Raw genomic sequence first — 22,711 nt, 5'->3', positions numbered from 1 at the left:
GGGAGGGGACTTGTTTTCCCTTTTGTACTATGCCAACAGGTCTTTGCTGCCCTGAGGAGCCAGGTGTTCAATTTGTAAGTGATGAACAGCAATGGCTCTTCCAAACCTCAACCCCCTGGTCTGACTTGAGCTGCCTCATGCTGGCAATCCCAAGGATGGTCTTGCCCAGGCTGCTGGCGCTTGATTTCTGAGTCCTCTGACACAGGCTTGTGCTCTCAATAACCAGACAGGCAGAAGCCTTAAAGGAATTGTGCCAACTTTTATTTTATTATCTGTTTTTGAAATGGGATTTGGGGAAGGGAAAGAGATGTGTGAGGGGGAGCTGATTGTTGTAAAAGGGGATGCTTTGGATGTACACTTGCAAAGGTGTTCCCATCTGACTGGAAAAGACTGAAGCAGGAAAGCATGACGGGCAGGATGCTGCTTCGGTGGATGTGCTTGCTTTATGGGGTTTTTGGTTTTAAGGTCTACTTTGTAGGTTATCTTGTGTACAAACCAAAAAAGCATACTTTAATGTCTATATATGTATTTGTATATATATAAGATATATATACACACACACATATTTTATATTCTTACAACTCCCCAATCCTAAAGGCTTCAAGTCTGAAGAGCCATGCATATATATGCATTATAAAGGGAGATGCCAATCAATTCAGACAAGGTTGTGTGATAAATAGGTAGGCAAGACATCTTTAACTGAAATCTCACATGCCTGCAGGGAAAAGGGCTCAGCCGAGCACCAAACAGTGGCCCCACATTGCCCTATCCCTGGCTGTTCCCCATAGGGGTGGTGTCCAGCTGCCTGTGCTGTTTCGGGGATTTGGGGAGCTCTCACTATAAGGGGGGGGGGATCAGAGGGGCAGATTGAAACACACTTGGTTCTCCTCCCCATGGGTCAAGCACCCAAATGTCAGGGCTCCTATTTCCCCATGGGGCTTCCAGTAGACTGTTTTGGTTTCTTTACCACGAGGAAGAAGGAGGTTTGGTGGGCAAGAGAAGAAGGGGCTTGGGAGGGGAAAGACAGTCAAAATTCACCATACGATAGTTAGACAAATCTTCATAGAGGTCCATCTGCCTGCTTGCCGCTTGCTCGCGCTCTCTTGCTCTCTCTTGCGTTCACTCTCATTCTCTGCAAGACATACTCTGTTGTAGGGCTAAAGGTCTCCTTCTGTCAGGCTAAGGTCAAGTCCCTGGTTGTCAGAGGGCAGCCTTTCATACGGGCCTGTCCACGGCGTATTGGCAAGGGCTCAGATTGGAAGCTGCCGTCTGCACTGCCGGGTAGGTGAAGTTAGCATGCTGCTTGGCCTTCAGCCGCAGGCTGGCCAGGCTGGAGTTGCATGTGTCCCTGTACATGTAGGGGCTGGCTGTTGAGGCGTAAGGACAGGCACTGGATGAGACAGCGGAGTTGAGGCTTGGGCTGTTCAGGTTGTTGATGTTTCCCAGATTGTTGAGGCTGGATGCCGGTACTCCAGTCACTGCGGAAGGGACCATGGATGAAGGCATGGTCATCGAGGCGATGGAGCTGGGTGGGGAGAACATGGGCTGGGAGGAGAGGGGACTGACATTCATTGAGTTGAAGAACGGGAAGCTCTTGGCCGAGAGCGGGCTTGTGGCAAGCCCTTTGGCGGCCCAGTTGTTGTAGGAATAGCTGGAATACATGTCGTCATAAGGCTGCATTAGTCCGTTGAACTGGGCTCCGAAGCTGTTCTTGCACAGTTCAGCCTGTTGGTTCCTCTCCCGTTTCCTCCACTTAGCTCTGCGATTTTTGAACCAGACCTATGAGAGAGAGAGAAAGGAGGGAATGGGAATTGCTCCGGGCTGTTCCTGCAAGCAGCCTTGCTCTGGTCTCTTTGTCCAGGAAGGTGAGAGCTGTTGAAGGGTTGGGGATGCTCCCAGGGAGCTGGGAGGCTGAGCATCACAAACGGGTTGCAGCAAGATGTCTAGGCTGCAGGGTCATCTCCCAGCAAGAATCACCAGCTGGATCAAAACCCAACCACTGCCATTTTACAATACATAGAATAACCCACCTCATTCAACAAATGGATGCCCTTTACATGGGGAAAAGGCAGGAAAATACTCGCTGTATTTCCAAATGACCACAGCCCAGGAGGAAGGGTTGGGATTGTGTGACTTGGGAGCAAAGTATTTGGGGGATGCAGTTTGAGAGCTGCTGAGTGGAGGAAATAACCTCTCTTGTTTTGACTTCACCTCAGGACTGGCTTGGGGTGGGGTGTTAGAAGTCTGTCTTCTAACAGGAAAAATCTATTAGTGTTGGAGGGACTCAAACAATATAACTTCCTAGAGCACAGAAGCTGCTGGAAGGCTATTCATGATGCTGCTAACTCATATTTCTAGTAGCAGAGAGAAGCTCTCATTCCAGCTGGAACCCTGCCACACTATGCCTGTGACTGCACAGTGCTTTGGGAACCCCAGAGAGTGCCCTCCAGCAAGGGCAAGGCTGGGGGACGATGGCACTGAAAGGAAGGGGACTGCTGGGTCGAGGCAGCCAGCTGGTGGGGCTCTGTGTGGCAGAGCCTGGGCTTTGCATCTCCCTGTGTTATTTCAAGGTGGCACTGGTTGGGGAAGGAGCCACCAGCATGGGGGTATGTGTGTGGCTGGATGTGCCAAATCTCAGGCATAGACCCTGGTGAGGTGTTCTCAAGACAGGGAAATCTTCTAGTGCCCCTGATTTCTTGGTTTGGGGACAGCTTGGTGGCTTGTATCACAGCTGGCTTCTTCCCCACAAGCTCGGGCCTGGGAAGATGCAGGGGCTGTAGTCCTACCCGGACTCGTGCCTCCGTCAGGTTGGTCCAGACTGCAATTTCCTCCCTGGTACTCATGTCTGGGTAACGGTTTCTCTGGAAAGTGGCTTCCAGCTCCTGGAGCTGCTGGCTGGTGAAGTGTGTCCTCTGCCTCCGCTGCTTCTTCTTGAGTGACCCATCCTCAGGGTTGGAGTCATCCGTCTGGTTTTGCTGGGACTTCTCGGTGTCTGTGCAATAAACAGAAAGGTGAGAGAGATCCCCCGAGTTAACTCGGGAGCTTGGATGCATTTGGAGAGCCTGTCCTTGGGGCAACCAGTACATCCTCAGTGAGGTCCCCCTCTGCTGCGGTCACCAGCAGCTCCAGCTGCACCTGCACAAGTGGTCCCATCTCCCTCCCTTGCCCTTGTGAGCAGGTATCCACCCTGCACCAAAACAATAGCCCCTTGATGCAGCACAGCTTGCTCTTGTTTAACTGCTCCGATAGATGTCACCTTCCAGGTGACTGGATTTTGATTTTCCAGACTTCCAACCTCTGGTTTTCATTTGTTGCAGTTAAGATGGGTGATATAGCAGCAGAACTTACCCAGGCCAGCAGTGTCCTATTCTGCTTAAAACTCTCTGCCTAAGGTGCCCTTTATAAAAACTGAAAGGAAACTGCCACTTATGAGACAGCAAAAGATCCATTAGTGTTTTTGTGGACAAGTAATGGGAAAAAGCAAATTGACAATGATAGCAAGTTGAGGTTCTTAAATTAACTACACCTGAGAAGGACAAATTTTTATCCTTCCTACCTTCTTATTCCTCTACCTTCTTACTTAGGTGCATGTATTTTTATTTTTAAAAAGTAGGAAAAGGCCTTTCTTAGACCATACAATGAAATACTCTGCATCTCCCTGTTCTTCTGCCCCTTCCCCACTCCTCACTCAGAGATCCCTCTCCTAGAAGCAGCGTCTTTCATTTTGTTGCCCCTTAAGTGAACAACTTGAAACTCTCCAGCGTTCCCACTGGTATCTAACTGAAAAGTACAGCTCAGCCCCCTGCTAGGCATTAAGTCCAGGCCTTAAATCTAAGCTTTGGGCTGTCGTGACTGGAGGTGGGCAGCCAGGCACTTCCCTGTGCCACAGCCCCTCCTGGGGCTGTTGGTGTCCTGCAAATGGGGGCAGAATCCAAATATAAGTATTTTCCACCATCAGAAGAAAATGTCACATTTGAGCACCTGGGCAATTTGAGGAGGACAACTACAGGGAGGAAAACCACAGCTCACGTTTAATTCTACTAAGAACCAAGACAAGTCACCATAGAAGAAAATTATTCCAGTGAAAATAAATAATTTCTGGTGTTCACTTCTTCCTTCCTCTGATCTAGAAGCAAGGTGAAGCAGTTCTAACTGAAAATCAGGTTTTCAGCAGGAAGGGGAGGTGTTCTTTTACAGTTGGAAATACTCAGCTAAACTAAGTAGAAATTACTGCAAACAGTTGCTAAACTTTTCCATTTGGGAGAAGAGCCTTTACAAATTCTGGCATCGCTCTGCCGAGATTCAGATTAAAATAATTTTTGTTTGGTTGTATTTTTTTTTTTTAAAGTGGAAGATAGCTTAAAAGGATTCAAAGTCTAGAAAAATCCTACCATGGCAAGTATCTTGTATAGCCCCTTAAAAAGCAGGGAGGCAGAAAAATAGTAACCTGGAATACAGCTGGGTGAGGGGAAAAAAAAAAAAAAAGGGTTCCTCAAGTCAGATGGATGTGGTCTGGAAAAATATGCCCCTTAAAGCTAAAGGGAAAAGAGAGAGGCTGAAAGGCATCTGAGACAGAGAAAGGGCTCTGCTGCAGGGCAGTGCTGTACCCACCAGCAGATGCTCTAAAGGAGCCAGGGCCTGGGACCTGGTGCCACTACTCCATTCCTGTGCCAGTGCGCTAATTCAGAAACCGCTCCCTGCTGTTTCTGGGAAAACCCTTCTTGCACCTGCCTGCCTCTGGAGGGAGCAGTGCTGGAGCCACGGAGAGCATTTGCAGGAGAGATACTCACTCTTCATGGAGGAAAGCCTGAGTGCAGTCAGAAAAGGTTTGTTTCTACGGGTATGCATTGCATTGACAGAAGCAATGCAGAGTCCCCACCAGCTGCCTCCACTTCTGTGGCAGGTTTAATGTTATCAGCCAGCAGGAAAGCAACTGCAAGGAGAGCTAGCTGGCTGTTGAGAACTGCTCTGAGACAGCTGGAGAGGCCTCTACCATGTGTTGGCTCACAGCAGCAGAGCACAAGCTGGTTGTATTCAGTGAGAAGGTGCTGTCTCCTGTTCCCAGTGCCAGGACGAGCACTTGTTTCCATCCAGGGTGTACCTGCGTGAGAACTTTCCCATTGGAAAGTTCCCAAGAAGCTATAGGACCTGAAATGTGGAAGAGCAGGAGATGGTTGTGGTCTTACGGCACTCTCCACATTCTCGTGAGCATCCTCATGTGGGGATCCTACGTTCAGCAGAACTCTTGGAATCATGCTCTTAATGTGGATTTTGTGTTGTTTTGTTTTTATAGTGGTTCTTCCAAGGGGATAAATCTGATTTCTCTAGCTCAGTGTTCTAAGCCAGTGTTGGAAGAGGGAGATTCCTGCATTATCCGCCTCTAAAACAGATTAAAAGGGGAACGATGCCACCATGTCTGAGCTAGTTATTAGGAATGGCTCAGTATGGAAGAAGGGACAACATTTGGTTTGTTGTTCGTCTGCTAAGTCTGGGTTAATTAAGAGCCTGATGCATACAGGGGATATGTTCCCAGAGGAGCCCCTGACAAATGTGGATTTCTGAAGGGGTTGCTGGCAAGCAGGACACTGTGCCCTGATCGGGAGCTCCTGCTCAGGACCGCTACCCTTCTTCAGACAGGAAGAAACTACACCAAAAGGGAAGGAGAATGGAGCGAAGATACCACTGGCTTATGGGCCAGCTGTAGCATCTGGGTGGAAGAGCTCACCAAGAATCTTGCTTTGGTATTTGTCTTCTCCATACCTTCTGGTGTAGAACTTTCCATAAATCTTGTGAAGTCCAAGGAGATGTGGGAATCCTGACTTGGAGCCTGGAAAAATCTCTGCAGGTACATGTCCCTCTTATTGTCCTCTCTGTTTCTGTACCTGCTACCTGTGGCTCTTCCTGAACATTGCTAATAGGGACTGTCATCTCCACCTCTGCTTCTTCTCTAGGCAGGGGAAAAGTACCCTCTGTAAATGGTGCAGAGCTCGGGCATTGCAGTGGGGATCAAAAGCGTGGCAATACAGGGAAACAAGGGTCCCTCTGGGAAGGACAGACCCTGTGGGTGCCCTGAATCCATACTGAGGAGCAGAATTCAGGGAGATGCAGGGCAGCTCCTCACCACCTCCCTCTTCATCCTTGCTCTCCACCTGACCTTTGCTGCCTGATGAAACCTAACAGAAGGGGGTGTCAGAAACCACTCCACACCATCCCAGGAGATCTCTGAGAGCTGAGCCCAGACAAGAAGGTTTGTGCTCCCTTCCTCAGGATCCCACATTCTGCGGATGAAGGAAGCAGAGCTGAGGAGGGAGGCAAGACGTGCCAGAAGTACAGCCCCACCCCATCTCGGGCAGCCCTTGGTGACATGCTCTGCCTGGCACTGGAGATATGCGGCTGCCATCGGCCTCTCTGGTGCAAATGCACAAGCTGCCAGCCTCTGCATGCAGGTAGCGCTGGCAAACACCCGCCTCCCAGAACCGTTTATATTTCTAGACCATTTAAGACAGTGGGGAGTGACGTAGCCAGGCACCCAGCATTTATTGTCAACCCAAAATAGGGTGTGGAATATATCTCGTGCACATTCGCCCACTCAATGAAACGACTGTGGTCATAGCTGGAATTAGCTGCTCATGCCTAATGGAAATAAAAGTCAGCTCCTAAATTGGCAGTTCTGCAGTGTGCCAGGGTGGGCTCGATCCGGAAGGCCACTTGAATAGAGATGACCGCCGTGCATCCAAAGCAGCTGACAAGGAGCCACTGAGCTTGGGGATGTGCCCAACTAAGGTACGCGTGCAGTGGGGAATTTGGTGGGTGGATTCTCTGACCGTAGTTATCCCAGCACAACTCACTTCACAATACTTACTCTGAGGAATGTTAATCTGCGTCATTATGTTTATTAGCTTTTGCATGCGGGTGAGCCTGGAGGCTTTACGCAGGGAGCAGCAGGCTGTCCCCAGCCCTCACCTCCCCTCGTGCTGGCACCGGCGGCGCAGCTTTGCATTGTCCTGCTGCATCCAGAGCAATGAGGGATGGAGCACTCACAGGACAGATGCGAAATCCAGGGGAAGCCATAGCATTTGGTAGGTGATTTCTGAGCAGATGTGAATGGTGATGTTTCTTCTTCAGGGCTTGATAAAGAATACAGGAAGTATGGGCTTTGTTCAGCCTTCAGGAATGGTCAGAGGGACCTTCTCAGGACAGGAGCAACCCACTGCCCACGGTGGAGCCTTGTGCCAAGGCACAGGCAACCAGGCTTTTTCAATTAAAGCAGGGGCAAGATGGTACTTCTCTTCCTTCTTATTGCCTGAACCTGGAAAGTTCAGCCCAAGGTTAACCTGTAGCATGGAAAGTTTCAAACTCAGAAATTTAAATAGGGTTTTTAAAAAAGGGTAATTTATAACCAGGCATAGCCTTCCATTCCTTGGATGGGACTTCCCATGTTGCAGGGAGAACTCTCCTGCTCCGGGGACCTGGTTTATGTGAATACAATAAAATCTCAGTTGGGCAGTGACCTCACTTGCCTGACTCCTGCCTGCATGCTCTGTCAGCGGTGGCTTCCTGCAACCCAGCCAGGCACCTCCTATCACTAGGACAGCGCTGTCATTGTGATACATGCCCCTATGCCTTCCCCCTGCTCACTGGGATGGCTGTGCTGCCATGGCACTGTGCTGGCTCACGGTGCAAGAAGAAGTTCAGTGTGTTCCCAGGAGAACAGCAGCCAGCTCTTGCAAGCAACCGGCCACCCAGATCCACCCACAAGGACAGGTCAGGACCTCTCCGGCATCTTGAGCCTTGCACTCACCGCTGTGGTCCTGTCCTTTGCAGCTGTGCTCGTGTTGAGGGGTCCCGGAGTCTGAGAGAGACAAGGCTGGGCTGCGAGCCTCTGTGTCCGCCAGCAGGTTGAAATCCATGAGGCAGGGGTGGGTGGCAGAGGAGGAGAAATCTGAAAAAGCAGCAGGCATAGGGTGATTAGGGAGATGAATCTGCATGTGTCACCTCTCCCCACCCTCTCTGGGAGGCACTTGCCAACACTTGACGAAAGGTATAGGAAAGGCAAAGGATCCCTGTGTGATCCTTGGACCAGTTTGAGTTTCCTGGCTGGAAAATGGACATGCCAGGCTTTCTGCTGAGCTTCCCTATAAATCAAAGATCATCTAGTGACACTTCTATTTGCAGCCTTCAGAGAAAGAGCCTCCAATTTATAGGTGACATTCAGACTGAAATAGCAACGCCAGGAGCATGCTGTGTAACGGAGATCTGAGGAAGTGGTTCTGGGCCAGCCAAGGGCTGTTAGCACCTTCTCCAGACATCCCGCCTCCCATCCTCCCTGCCCAGCTTCCCTCCTCTTGTTCCTTTGCTTCTCCACAAACTGGTCAAGCATAAATAAAGCCTAATGCAGGAAGGCAGTCCAGAGAGAGTTAATGCAGACACTTACACATCCCCAAAGAAATGCACTCCTGTGCGTGGCACTGATAGGAAGGCACATCTGCCTGCACAGCCACTGCCATGAGCAGAGATCCTGGCCAGTGCACAGGGACTCCTTTTGGGTACACAAGGACCTCTGGAGCCTGAATTAACACTGGAATCACATTACACATCCTTGGGTGCCTGGGGATGAGTGAGCCCGGCTGCAGCAGCAGCTCACTTCCAGCCCTAGGTCATCTGGGCTGAAGGCACCCTGTGTCCTCCCAAGACCCTCTTCTGTGGCCATGGGTCACCTCTTCTGGCTGAAAGCATCCCAGCTGGGAAGCTAGTGGTGCTGCTCCCCACAACTTCAGGCACCACTGGGACTCCTCAGCCACCTTTTTTTTCCATGCTGATCTGTCGCAGGATCAATTATTCTCATCACACTCTTCCTTGGGAACCCTGCGCCGTTCACCTGTATTGCCCAGAGGAGCCTGGCTGTGAGCACTGCTCTGTGCTGGATCATGTTGAATGCTCATGAAGAGACAGCTGTGAAGCAGTAGGTGGTACAAGCCCAGCCACATCACCTTGGAAAGGTGAGCTGGCCCTGCGCTAGCTCTTAAATCTGGGTTTCAGGTCTTGACCCTGCTGCACACAGTTAGATGCATTGTCACCAATGCAGGTGTAATGCCTTCTGCAAGTTGGACCACTTTGAGGGGACCACAGCATCTCCTGAAACTCTGGTCACCTCAGCTAATATCTCACCTGCCCAGCTGCAGAGCCTGTCACTCTACAACATAACAGCAGCTGATGCACTGTGCTGGGATCCGAGTTCCTCAGATTTAGGGGGATTTGGACCAGGTGTTTGGGATTTCCAGACTGCAAATGGAAGTCATTTGCGAGGACTGGATTGTAGCTGGTGAAGGATTGCTTGGCCCCTCAAATCCGTGCATGTCGGGGACGGAGTTTACTGAAGGCAGTATTTCGCCTGGACTGCACTAGTGTTTAGACATGTAAACAAGAGATTAATCACATAGCTGTTGCACCTCCTTTGGAGGTGGATGACAGTGACTAAGAATGTATTTTCAGAGCTGTCTAAAACCTCCTGTCATTTTGAGCAGGGTTGTCGCTGGGGCCCTTGGCAAGGCTGACCCCCATACCTGAAGCGTGCTTCCCAGGCTGTGGCAAGAGGGCAGGGAGCCATTTCTAATGGTTGTTATCCACCTCGTTTCTGCAGCAGATCTCTCTCACGAAACTCCCAGCAGCTTTTCTTGCTCTCTAGTCCTACTTCAGCTCTCCCCTTTGCTTAACCTCCATCCCCAGCCTTTCCCAAGTGCTGATGAATCTGACTTGACACCAGCCTAAATCACCGCTCTCCAAAGGCTGCATCTAACGCAGGGACCTGCTGCTGGTTTCCCAGGTCTTCTCATCTCCTGTCAGAGAGAAGCAGTGGGGCTCAGTCTTTGCCGTGAGGCTGGTTTCCATTTCCACCTCGCGGCGAGCCTGACCTTTGATGTCCGCGGGCTGCGTCAGCTCCTGGCAGCAGCAGGGCACAGCCCTGTTGCTTTTTGCCATGTGTACGTACATGAAGTGATGCGATAGGGGCTCTGTTTTCTTTAATACCTTTGCACAGAGTAGGGGGAGTCCATCTGCTGCTGATATTGCCACGACTTTTAGCATTACTCTCAGAATTATGCAGAAGCGCGCAGTGAATTAATTCCATGGATTAAGTCTTGATTAAGATGTGTGTCACTTTGCTGTCTCAGAATTTATTAAGAGCCCTTCTTGAGGTGGCGGCAGATGGAATTTCTGCCCAATGTTTGTAGATGATAATTTCCCCTCTTCTACAGCCATTTGCATATGATTGCATCTGTCAAGCGCAATTTCCTCTCTTCTGGGGTTGACTCTGTACTGGACCAGATTTAAGGAGGAATTCAGACTCCTGCCTTGCTGTAACTGAAAGACGCTGTCCTCCTGCACAGGGTCCTGTTTGCTTTGGGACTCTTTTTGCGTATCTTGCATTGCTTTCATCCGTGCAAACTAGAGTGGAGATGGGAAAACCAGAAGGGAGTATTTTACAGCTGGTTCCATAGATGTAAATGACAACACAAGGTACAAGGCTCAGGGCATCCCAGTCCTGGTATTGAAAATTCATACACCATCCTTTACTGCACCAGTGAGGTGATTACTTGGTTGATCCAAAGAACAGGGCACAACATAGCATGCTTGACCTGCCTCAGAGACGCAGTTGGGACCTAGATTAAAACTGGTTTTAAAGTGTGGTCCATATTCAAATTGAAACTGGGACTTCAGGCTCAGAACAAGGTTTTGAACTGAATTTAAAACTAGGATGATTTCAGAGGGGAGATTTTGTATGTATATATGTAATTACATACCTATTTCATGTGCCCTATGTGATGGCATCAAGGAAGGCTGCCTCAGTTCACTGCGAGCAGGTCACAGAGAAGCAAACAGAGAGCGGGATCTGCTCTGGTTATGAGAGACTGCAGGAAAAGTCTGCCATGGGGGACAGCACATGAGCTCTGTACCAATGCATTTACCCAAAAGCAGCCTCATGCCACTAACACAAAAGGTTGTAGGTATTATTCTAGATTATACAGCCCTTTCTGGTTTAATTAAAGGAGCTTTCTTCCACACTGGCTAGATCTTACTATAGCCAGAGACATTAAAAAAGTCAACGCTAAACCTTCATGGCATTTCTACTAAGTTGTTTACCTTTTCTCAGGGAGTTACTGAAATTGGCACCTCAAAAACATCTTTAGACAAAATCAAATTTATCGTCTCCATCTGAGTCTTCCATCTCACTTTGAATATAAAAGAATGGTTTCTTTAGGGACAGGTCCTGTACTAGCAACATGCAGCCAGGCTTGCTCAGAGGTTTCAGTTTTGTAAAACTACCCTGGCTCCGAGCTTGCCCTGGCACCTGTAACTCCTTTCATCGATGTGTGTAATTGCTCCCAAGATAAAGGTTCCCAAATCTGTAACAAACATGCCTTTTCTTCCAGTCACCACCTGTGTGCATCCTGTTCCTGGCTCCTGTGTGACGGTGCTGGCTGCTGCCTCTGCAGGTCCCTCCAGCCAGGTGGGAGCTGCTGTCCCTGCCCCATGGGCAAGGTGGAGGGCAGGAGGAAGAGAGCAGCTCTGGCTTTAGGCTTTTACTCCTTTCAAGTTTATTCCCTTTTGATTTCTGCATCAGTGCCAGGCTGCCCAAGCCAGGGCCATTGGGGCAGGAGGAGGAGGGCACTTCTACACCAGAAGGGCAACCCTGTTTACCCAAAAAGAGCAAGCGAGGATCCCTGTGACCTCTCTCCTGGTTCTCGGTAACACGCTGCTCCATCACCAGGGAGCAAAGATGCCTTTGCTTGTTTTTTTTGGAGGGGTGGGAAGGAAACATAAAGGCTGACTGCGAGCCAAGTAAGGCTAATTATAGTGGTGGCTTTTGTGATGTGGATATGCCTGCTGAGAGCTGCCTTCAGATTGACAAGTACATGCTGCTCAGCTCCCTGTGCTACCGTCAGGGAGCAGGCTACCTTCTGAACCTGCTTTAGCAAGTTGATCTCGAGGAGAAAAGCTGTCTCTTGGGTTGTTTTGAGGTTATTTGGCTTCCTGTGGGCATGCAGGAGTGCTTCAGCAGGGACCTGATACTTGGGGTCCCTAGGCAGCAGCACACAGACTGCTGGTGACCCGCAGGTAGGAGGGATGCCCAGCCAGGCTGCCTCTGGCAGATCCAGGTCCTGAGAGCTTCCACCACCGCCTGTGCCTCCAGCCAGGGCTGGTAACTGCAGCTTCTGCTTGGGATTGCTGATCTCCACAAAGGGTTCAGGGTTATCCCTCAGGCTGAAAGGTGCTCTGCAGTCATTTGAGGGGGAGGGTGTCTTTCTTCCATCCCCTGAGGTGAAGGTATGATGTTACACTAGATCTCTGAGGATCTGAGCTGTCTCTTCCTGCTCCATCAATCCCAAAAGTCAAGCTGCTGGGAGTAACTAGATTCCCAATGGAGTTTGGCTGATTGTTTCACTCCTCTCATGCTTGTGTTCCTTGTGTGCTGGCTTACTTTTAGCAGAGATAAGCATTTGGGATTCTATTTAACTGTACATTTTCAGGAAGACGCTCTGCCTCTGTACTTTGGTCCCCAGGAGGGGCTGAGCAACCGTGGAGCAGCCCCTGCCTCTTCCTCTGCCCCATGTCAAAGGGGAAGGGGCTGACACTGTGCCTGTCCTCTCCTGGAAGAACATTTTATTCTCTGGATCCATACATTTGTTCAGGGGACGGTGCCATTGGAGTGCCTGCAGGCTGGGATTTCAAGTGCCACAGCCTGCACGGCACATGAATTACATGATGACCTGAGCGCCAGGCTCTCTTTGCCAGCCGACAGGAGTGCTGCCTGTGAGGGGCTCCCTCCCTGAAGCTAGAAAGCAAAAAGGGTGGGATGCAAGACAAGAGTTAATCTTCACTTCCTCAAGACTATAGAAATACAACTATGAGGAGACCAGGGTCACTCACTGCTAAACATTTCAGCCTAGTTTTAAGTCTCTAATCTTAATGGAATTGCAGCAGGAACCAAGAACGAGCATTAATCACTGGAAGATAAACAGCAGCAGCCAACCGGTGACCCAGAGCGCAGAGCCATTACGGGACAGGAGGGCGAGCTGCCTGCCTCCAAAACTTCAGGCTGTGCACAGGCCAGGCTGGCTGAGCAGCGCTTTCAGGCGCACACTCAGAAATGGATCATCGACCTCCAATGGGGGTTGAGTCAGAGGTTATAATAAACTTTATTTCTCGATTTAGTCCTTGCAGTTGGGCACTAACCCCTGAGCTCAGGCACTGAGTGGTTTCATAGCAGTCTGTGCCACTTTAAAGCCTGGAACATGGTTTGGTGTTTTTTTTTTTTCCTCCCATCGGTAGGATTTGCCAAAGCTTCCTGAGGTGCTTGGTATCTTATTGCTGTCAGAGCAATTTGTTGTTCCAAATTGCCCCATCACTGGGCTGGCTGATACTGCCCTGTGGGCTGCGAAAGCATCGTTGGTGGCTCATGGTGCTGTGCTAACCGCAGCAGCCCCGCCGCGCTCTTGCTGCCAGGCTTCCTGCCCGCAGCCGGCAGCACAGGCTGGCTTTCTGAGGAGGGTGTCCTGGCTGTTTCCACTCTCTTCTCTTTTTGTGCATGGCTCCACAGAAAAGTTCCCAATAACACAAAGTGGGGAGAGGGTAGGGAAGATAAGGTGCTGTCACTGACTTGGCTTGTGATGTAGTTAAAACTAATCGGCTGTTCTGGGACTCCATCCTTCATCTCAGAAATTACATTAATGAGCCTATCTAAGCTGGTAGAGGCAATGAAGCAAAATTCCTTTAATTGTTTCCAGATCCCCAGATAAGAGGTGCTAGGGAAATGCCTAGCCTTGCTGGACACTGCCTAATGCATTCCCTGGGGGGCTGGCAGCAGCCTGCAAGGTGAGAGCAAGCTGGCTGCTTTCTCTGCTTCAAAGTGAGACTCAACTGCAGAGGAGGGTGACAGCTGAAACATCTGCTCTGGGCAGCAGAGGGTTAATACATCCCCCATATTCTGGAGGATTATGACAATGGAAATGTCCCAAGGATTGACAGCTCCATACCCATGTCCACAGCAAAAAAAGCCCACAATGGAATGTGTCCCGTTCGCTTATTTGACGGGCTGCACTGTGCCCCCGCGCCGGGGAAGCGCCCTGCAGTAACCGTGGCCTGTACATAATGCACCGTCCTCCCCAACGGGTGCGTCTGCAGCCCCTGGACTCGTCTGGTACAGACTCCGCTGAGTTAAACCATGGGGGTCTGCAGAGACAGGGACACGTGCTTGGGCTTGGCTTAAATTAAACAATCTGGGTTAGTATCTTTAGACCCCAGTGCTGCCCTTAGCCTACCTGGTTGTTTTGCGAAACGATGCCCAAAATTTGGAAATGAAGAGCTAATTCTAACACAGAAAGTCCTGCCAGACTTTCTGCAATGTTGGTTTTTTTCCTGAACTAAATGTTCATGCTTCTTGCACTCATGTAAGCATTGCATGGAGGTCTCACCATGTCTGTCTGGGTTTCTGGTATCCCTTGAAGGGTTTCTGGTATTCCTTGAATGCCCTGCCTCGGTGGGGCTTTCGGCACCTCAGCTCCATCAGCCAGGACTGGGATTCTGACAGGCTATGCAGTTATACTAATAAAGCCATGCTTTGTTATGGCTTATTTTGTTTGTTAGGCATCTGGAACAAAACAAACCAGCAAAGGCTCAGTTTTGTCTGAATGAATTGTGATCACACAAAGTTGCTGGCATGGTGAGACTCCGCAGCACAGGAGGGAATGTGAGCATGGGGAAAGAAAAGTCCTTCAGAGAAATTAATCCCTTTGCTTCGGGGAACCAAGAAAATAGATTGATTTCAGTAAGAAACTCGGCCTGGGAGAATCTCGCAACCAAAACAAAGGACCCACTAAAGAGAAGCACAGGCATTGGCCTGGACATAGCAACCCTGCTCGTCCCTGCCTGCCCTTGCCCATTCCCGCAGCCCCAGCAGGCTGGCTTCACAGCACCTCCTGCCAGCCCTGCAGGATCTGCCTATGTCTGCATGGGGGGAAAACAGCTGCACAGCCACCCCCGTACAAGGGACCGTAATCTTCCCTTGCACCCATGAGCTGAGCAGAAGCAGAGCTGGAAGCAAGACAAGACACTTGCAAACCAGGATCCCAGGCAGGAGTGTGAGGCAGAGGCACCCTGCCTGTGACCTGCCTGCAGCTCGGGCGCTGGGCACACGCTGCTCGCGCAGCAGCAAAGGGCAGCAAGGGCTGTCATCAGCAGATTGGTATGCGTTGCTGTATTTATTTGGGCGATTATATGAATTTGACTAATTATTCCGGCAGTCAAAGGAAACTGGCCCAATTCCTGTGGGGGCTGCACTTGCGGCAGCATGGTGGGGTCATTTCTGTATCTCTGTGGTTGTAAAGTTGGCCCATTTTAGGGAGGCTTGAGATAGCGAGATCAAGGACTGAAGCTGTGTGATTCCAGCTGCTGTCGGGAGTTTTGTATGCAGATGGAGGGCAGCGGATGACTCAGACGTTACTGAAGATGTAAATGATTCTCACAATTAGTAAACAAGCTCAAGAAAGCCCCTAATCAAGTGAGTGATGCATAGGGCTGAAGGTCAGGAAGAATCCCGCCATGCTGTCGGCATGTCACACCCTTACGGATGGCTGACCTTGGGACACTGTAGAACTGTCCGTGTCCACCATCCGTCAGCACTTCTGCTAGAAATCCTTTCTGGAGAAGTTTGACTTGATCATAAACATTTGTTCTGTGACAAAACTTGGCAAAACTGGTGGCTAAAAAGCAGCTTCTTTTTTTTTTTTGGTGGGGCGGTGGTGCTGGATCATTCTTTTAAAACAACCTGGCAAAGCACAGAGGGTCACAGGGCTGCAAAGGGAAAAGCAGTGACTGCTAAGGGTGCTGTGATGGCCACACCAGCCGCCATGGCCAACAAGCGGCTTTGTTGGTTAAGGCAAAGAGAGCCCAGAAGCAGCTAGCTCACTCCGAGGGATGTGTTGTCTCACAGCACAAACCTGCAGTGCTGGAGGGAGCTGATGTCTGCTGCGCCTGGCTGTAAGGTTTCCTGATGATTTGTCTTTTTTTTTTTTCCCAAACAATTTATATTTAATATTTTTTGAAGCTCTCTGGCAGAAAAATCCTTGCAGGACTAAGGCTGCCGTAAATAAAACAAGAGGGTGATTTCAGCCCACAGTATCCCCTCCTTCTTCCTTGGGATACTGCGGCTTGTAGGGCCGGGGCAGGGGGAGGGCTGCTCCGGGAGAGATGCAGGAGCTCACTGCCCCCCGCTCTGCCTTTGTGGATCTTGCAACATGCCCTGAAGGTCAGCCTGTTTACCCAGACATTGTTCGAAGGGGACTGAGGGTGGCAATTAGCTCTCCCTGCTACAAACACTGCTGGGGCTGATCCTGCAGCGTTTTGCAAGCGGCCGGTGCTGGCAGGATCGGGCCCACAGGTTGCCTGGTTATCGTGCTGCTTGCCCGCGGCAAATGGTTAAATTGTGTGTATCGGGGGAAACGAGGAGAAACGGCGGGTGGGTAAGCAGCGAGGGCTGGCAGCCCTCCGTCCCCATAGCCTCTCGGCCAGGTGCCCCACTCGAGGCTGTGGCTAAACCACCTTGCGTCCCTAAATTTGGGAGCACAACAGACATCACAAGCAGCAAAACAAGAGGTTTAAATTTTGGGATCCTGAAATGCACTGTGCTGCCTAAGGACTGAGTACAAAGTCTGTCTCTTCCCCCCCCGCAAATCCTTAGTTTTTCCATCTGCTGGAGGCTGCATCCCATGCAGAGCCTTGGGAGGTAGGCAGTTTGGGTGGGTAGGAAAGCAAATTGCAGAGCCCTCATTACTCATCCAGCCGGGCCCTCCGGCAATCCCATCAAAGCCGCTCAGAGAGAAAAGGGCCGGGGCAGAGGGAAGTGAGCTGTCTCCAAACGCTGCCGCTTAGGTCACACCACCAACCTTGCACCGCCGGGCCAGCCGCCTGCTGCGGGGACGGGGACCTGACCCCCAGAAATGCCTCTGCCCCCGCCAGCCTCCCCCAAACCCCACCGGCAGCCCCGGGCAGTGGGAACAGCCTCCCCTGGCTCCCACCAGGGCCTGGGACTAGCGGCACGGCTACGATCAAGCACTGGGGTTTTTTAAACATCACTATTAAAATCCACGCAACACAAGCTAAGATGCAAAACCCTTTTAACTGGGATACAGTAGTACATATTGTTCATCAATTTGGAATTTCTCCCTGGTTAGGTATGGATCTATACCCAGACTGACCTTCACAGCTCAATTAATTTAGCTTCAAGATTTAGATTTTATCTTTTTAATCATCCTGATGCACCTAGTCCTCTAGAAAGTCTTATTTTATTTTGGAGGAAAACTTCTCCCATAAATTTACTTTAAAAAATAAGCTTGCAATAAACGCATTAGAAAAATAAAACAAACCAAAAATCAACTTGCAGAACTGGAAGTTGGGATATTATTGCACCAAAAATAAAACTGATGGAACAAAAAGAGAATTTCATGTGGTTTTCATTGTCAAGTCTAAGCTCAGAAACAAACAGGAAATAAAAATGGCTAAAACAAAAGAGGTTCCTTTTAAAGTGTGTTCAAATCTAAGCAGGGAGCTGCTTTATTTCTGAGGGATTTGCCGTTTATTTGTTTTTCAGAAGGAGGAGTAAATAAAAATGTCCACACACAGACAGGTCAACTTGATTTATAGTTAAACTCTCATGCTTCTCATTGGTCATTTATAATAAGCATTTCTTAAAAATTAGATTTGCATAAACGGCAGCATTGGAAGTGGGAGAAATGAGACTGGGCAACGATGGAAAGAAGGAGGAGAGAGGCAAAAGTAACTGAACTCTCCAGTCATTAATTTTGTCTTTGTACTTTTTCAGTTTTTGCAGGCAGCTCTGCAGGCACCGAGTCTTCCAGCCCCTGCCATCCCACCAAAGCTCCCCAAGTAGCAAATAAATGCATTTATTTAATAAGAGTTGTCTGCAGGATCAGGGCTATGTAAAACAGAGCAGCATACATGCTATATACTGCAGTGTTTCTTAGGCTGTCAGGTTTGGGATTGTGGAACTTGTTTGATAGGGGTTTACTAACAGGTGTCTCAGTTGCAGTAGCTCTGAATGTGATTTGAAGGGGTTAATTTAATCCAAGCAGGATCCAGCTCCCCACATCAACTGAGATCCCCAGCAGCTACAGAAGCGTTAATGCATCTTGGAACACTTATAACAGTTTAAAAATCAGATGGACAAAATTAATAGCAGCTTCTGCAAATTCAGCTCTGGTTTCCCTCCTCTTTTGCTCTAGTTAACAGGGTGTAAATGTTTATTTTTCTGGTGAAGCTGTGGTTTGGGAGATAGCAAAGAGCATCGGATTGAGGGTCAAGGAACAGAGGTTGTATTTCTGGCTCAGATCAGATTAGATAATTCTGCCAGAGCTCAGTTTCTCCTTTGCACGACAGTGATATTTTCCTTAGGCTAAAGCATCCACAGATCTGCCTATGGAAAGGCTAGGTAGCTCCTGAGGAAAGACATCGTAAGGCGCATCTCTTCAGAAATGAGGGCTCTGAGCTTGAACTTGTACCCTGCAAATCAGCAGGAAATTTCCTGTTCAGTGTGCAAAGGATTGGCCCTGTTCCTGAATCTGCTGGGCACAACCTGATGCTGGTGGACAGGGAAGAAGGGGACACCCCTCACTCACTCTCTGTCTCTTTTTAAAGCCTAATAATAACAGAAACGTTTCTCTGCTTCTGTCCAGCTAGATCTCCTAGTTCCTTCCTGAGAGCAACTTTTAAAATTTCATTGTTGCTGAAAACCATCACTAACCATCCTGCGGGAATTTGCAGCTCCGGGCAGGCTGCCGTACCTGTCCTCCTCTGGGGTCAGAGACATGAGGATTTCAAGCAAATAATTTTCCACAGAAGCGAACCCCTCTGCGCTGGGTCCAGCCCCAGTCCCCTGTGCTGCCGAGCCTCCAGCAACAGCCCATGGACTCCCTTAAATGCCCCAAGGAAGCCCAGAGCTAATAACCAGCTTCATTCAATTCCCAGTCACATTATTATCCAATCTGCCAGAGGCATTAATATTCAGAGGTGAGGTGGGAGGAGGGCAGGGGTGCTGGCGAGGGGGAGCAGCACACAAAGGGGAGGCAGGGAAGTGCGGCACAGCAGGCTGGCCTCAGAAATCCTCTTTCTCCAGCCGTCTGAAACCCCAGCTTGGTTCAGCTGGGTGTTGACAAGAGAGGGTTTTTCCTACAGCCTCAGCACTAACTTGGATGCCAGTTGGTGGAGGCTGTCCGCCTGCCAACAGCAAATGCCTGGGCTTGGCACAGCTTGATGCCCTCAGCCCCAGTGGCCCACAGCAAGAGGGAGAGCTTTGCCCCCTCTGCCATCAGGCCCTAAGTAAATAGCAATTTCCCATTTTCAAACAGCCAGATAATCACTGAGCCTACTCGGAGATGCCACAACCTCATTTCTGACCCTCCCCCCACCCCCTTCACGGCCCCATGGTCTCATCCCACTGCCTTCCCACCGCAGGGCACACAGTGTGAAAACACCGGTTCTCCCCATCTGGGACTTTGTTCCCAGCCCAGGTACCTCCCCTGTCCCCAGAGCTGGGGCGCATGTGCCAGGTCACGAGACAGACCTCATGTCCCCAGCTCATCTCATCTTCCTTTTGGAGCAGCCTTGTAGATCAGGTTTCTGGCTTTTTCATTTTGGCAGACTCCAAAGTCAGCCTCACCTCTCAGTCTCAAGGTTTTAGGTAGCTTCTGACAGAGAGAGAAGATGCCACTCTTTTTTGCTAACTCCCTGCAGGGTACATTAACCAACACTTTTGCAATTCAGTCACAATTTTCACATCTGTTAATTGCCTGAATTAAGCCCTTGTAGAAACGTAATAGATATTAAGTGAGGCTTGCAATGGTTTCTCTCCCAGAGAAAGATACTGGTTTTTAAACCAGTGCCTTGGACAGCAGACAACTCAGTTATAGGGATACAGGCGGACTTTCATGAGGGGAAGCCTGGGCTGCAGGTCTGAGGCGACTCATGCAAACCCAGTAACAGCAGGAAAAAACACTGCCCTCACCCAGACCCCTCTCCAGGCTGTTGGGAAAAGACATCTCCCCGTGAGGTCTCCCTGTAAGGAGTACTGGGCATGGTGAGATGGTTTTCTAATGAAAATCAAACCCTGCTTTTCTTCTGCAGACATTTGTGGAGACTGAAAGCAGCTACCATGCTCTGCTGGTCCCTCAGGAACCAGCAGGCAGCTCTTTGTCCCTCACAGCAAGGCACCATCAAAGCCTGCGCAAACACCCATCCTTCTGGCTCACCAACAGGCCGAGGGCCTGGGAGGGAATGTAGGGAGACCCTGATCCCATCACCAAAATCGTGGTCCTCTCCCTGCCTCTGGAAGGTGGGACAGGAACAAGGGTGACACCCCTGAAAGGCACCTTCCTGAACTGTCACTTTTAGTATCTCTGGAAACTGCAGAAGGAATGAAGCCATTTCATCCTTAGCATCCTCCAGGCCATGGGCCAGGCATGGAGGACCCACTTGTCTGGGGGATGCCTTCAGCACTAGTCTCCACTTAAAGTGGACCCATCAGGTGGGAAGCAGCATCTCACTTAGACAAGGGAACAGGAAAGCATGTGAGGGACTGGTTTTAATTCCTGCACCACCAGCTCGAAGCATCAGCCGGGTGCAGTGGCTGTAGGGTCACACCCGGGCTCTGCCGGGCCCCTGCAGCAGCATGCCTCTCTGCGGCTGCATGCCCCTCTGCGGCTGCCAGTGCGGAGCCGAGCCCTACATCTCATAACCCGCCGGGCCGGGTGGGAAAGGTGTGTGGAGCCCTGGGACCTCCGGCCGGGGGACTACTGCTCCGGGCCGCCGAGCCCCGGCGGGGCGGGAGGGCTGCACCGACCCCCACCAGCGCCCCCGCAGGGCCCCGGCGCTGCTGGGGGGGCAGTGCCGGCCCCCTCCCAGCCCGTTCCCCCAGCTGTCCAGCCACGGAGGCGCCGGCAGAGGGGCCGACAGGTGTGCCCCGCTCGGCGGCACCGGGCTCGCCGCTCCCCTGGGGCCGCTCCAGCAGCTGCGTCGGAGCGCGGGCGTCGACCCCCGCCCCGGCCGCCCTCCCTCGCCAGACCCGCAGCGAAGCCGCCCTTCTCCCCTGCTCCGAGGAGGAGGTCGGGGAGAAGAACGAGGGGGCTACCGCGCTGGCGGGCTAGCCCTTCGCCCGGAGCGGCACTCGTTGAGCGGGAAATAGCCGGGGGAGCGGCAGGTACCGCGTTCCGTCGGGCGCCCGCTGCAGTCGGTCGGGCTTCCTGGGCACCCGGCGGGACGGAAAAGTGCCGGTTTGCACCGTGGCCCCGGCGCCGAAGAGGCGGCGGAGCCCGTGCAAGCGGCCGGAGCTCCGAGCGCCGGCTCTGCCCGCAGTCTCCCGGCGCCGGGCGGCCCTGCTCCGCCGGGTCGGCTCGGCGTTTCCCCCGCTCCTTCACCCGCAGCCCAACCAGGTCTGTTATTCCCGGTCGGGCCCCGCGACCCCCGGCTGCCAAGGCGCAGCAGCCAGCGGCGTCCCGGGGCAGGTTCGCTCCGTCCGCGAGGGCCGGCTCGCTCTCTCCCCGGCGCTGCAGGGAGGTCGGCTCTGCTATAAACAGGAGCCAGCCCGTTACATAAATATCATTTATCCAACTGTCCAAAAGCCGTCGGGCTGCCTTCCTTTTCTCTGGCGACGTCTCCCCGCCTCTGCTCCCTGCGCCCTTCTCCCCCGGACCCTGCAGACAGCTGAGCCGCAGCCCGAAACGCCGTTATTTACAGCGAGCCCCGGTTAATTTAAACAGCCCCTGCCCCGCTCGTCCGAGTGGAAAATGACTAAGTTTAGCAACAGTGAGAGGCTCCGGCAGCGCCTGCCGGGAGGGGCCCGTGGCGGCCCCGACGGGGGTGGCCGGGGTTGCGGTACCCCGGCGGCGGCGGGCAGGGGCCGCCAGGCCCTGCAAGGGCAGAGCGGGGAAGACGCCGCGCCCCGTCGCCAGGCAGGCAGCGACGCCGGCAATGTCGGGGGACAGCTCCACCGCACACGGCCCCGGGACCTCTCCTAGACTGCTGGACAGGGCCCGATCCGCCTGCTCTCCCCCTCCCCTACCTGCTGCCCCTTGTCCCGCAGAAAGCGACGGGTCGCGGGCCCCGGACAGGAGCGGGGCTGGCCCCGCGCTGCCGGGCAGAGCGCGCCGAGCCGTCCCGCCGGGGATGCTCATACCCCGCGCCAGAAGGGCTGCGGCCGGCCGGCGCCGCACGGCCGGTCTGGCGCCGAGGGGCTCACAAGGAAAGAAGGGCAAAACCCTGCCCGGGGGGACGGGAAAGGAAAGGCACTTACAGCGGCTCCAGATGCGGGCTCGGCTGGGCGGCCTTAATCCTGCGAGAGGGGCGAAGCTGGCCCCCGGCCCGCGGCTCGGGCTGCTCTGCCGCTGTCAGAAAGTAAATCCCCCCCGGCTCCCCGGGCACTCTGCGCTTCGCTGCCGGCCCGCGGCTCACGGGGAGGGCGGAGGGCGCCGGCCGACTGCCTCCCATTCACCCTGGCCATTCACTTTATGGCGGGCGGCCGGCGCCCCCCGCCAGCTGCACCGGGCGCCCCGCTCCCGCCCGCCCCATTCCAGCTGCGCGCCCGCCGCCCGCCCGCCCCGTCCAGCGCCGCCCGCCCCGGCTCCGCCCCGCGCCCCACCCCGCGCTC

At 52.1% G+C, this 22,711-nt stretch overlaps 1 protein-coding gene across 1 annotated transcript; it reads right to left on the bottom strand.

The window, feature by feature from the left end:
* Window positions 1-239: 239 nt before the first annotated feature.
* PITX3 (paired like homeodomain 3) lies at window positions 240-22,620 on the bottom strand. The gene is made up of 4 exons (XM_065638688.1): window positions 22,358-22,620; window positions 7,802-7,942; window positions 2,787-2,992; window positions 240-1,779 (listed from the first exon to the last, which is right to left on the bottom strand). Exons 2-4 carry the CDS (start codon window positions 7,908-7,910, stop codon window positions 1,216-1,218), a joined length of 879 nt encoding a protein of 292 aa, XP_065494760.1. The 5' UTR covers window positions 7,911-7,942; window positions 22,358-22,620; the 3' UTR covers window positions 240-1,215.
* Window positions 22,621-22,711: the final 91 nt, after the last annotated feature.

The sequence above is a fragment of the Caloenas nicobarica genome, chromosome 7 (genome assembly GCF_036013445.1).
Source record: "Caloenas nicobarica isolate bCalNic1 chromosome 7, bCalNic1.hap1, whole genome shotgun sequence".
Lineage (NCBI taxonomy): Eukaryota > Metazoa > Chordata > Aves > Columbiformes > Columbidae > Caloenas > Caloenas nicobarica.
The sequence above is the reverse complement of the archived record's forward strand: the minus strand, read 5'-3'. Positions and strand labels throughout refer to the sequence as shown.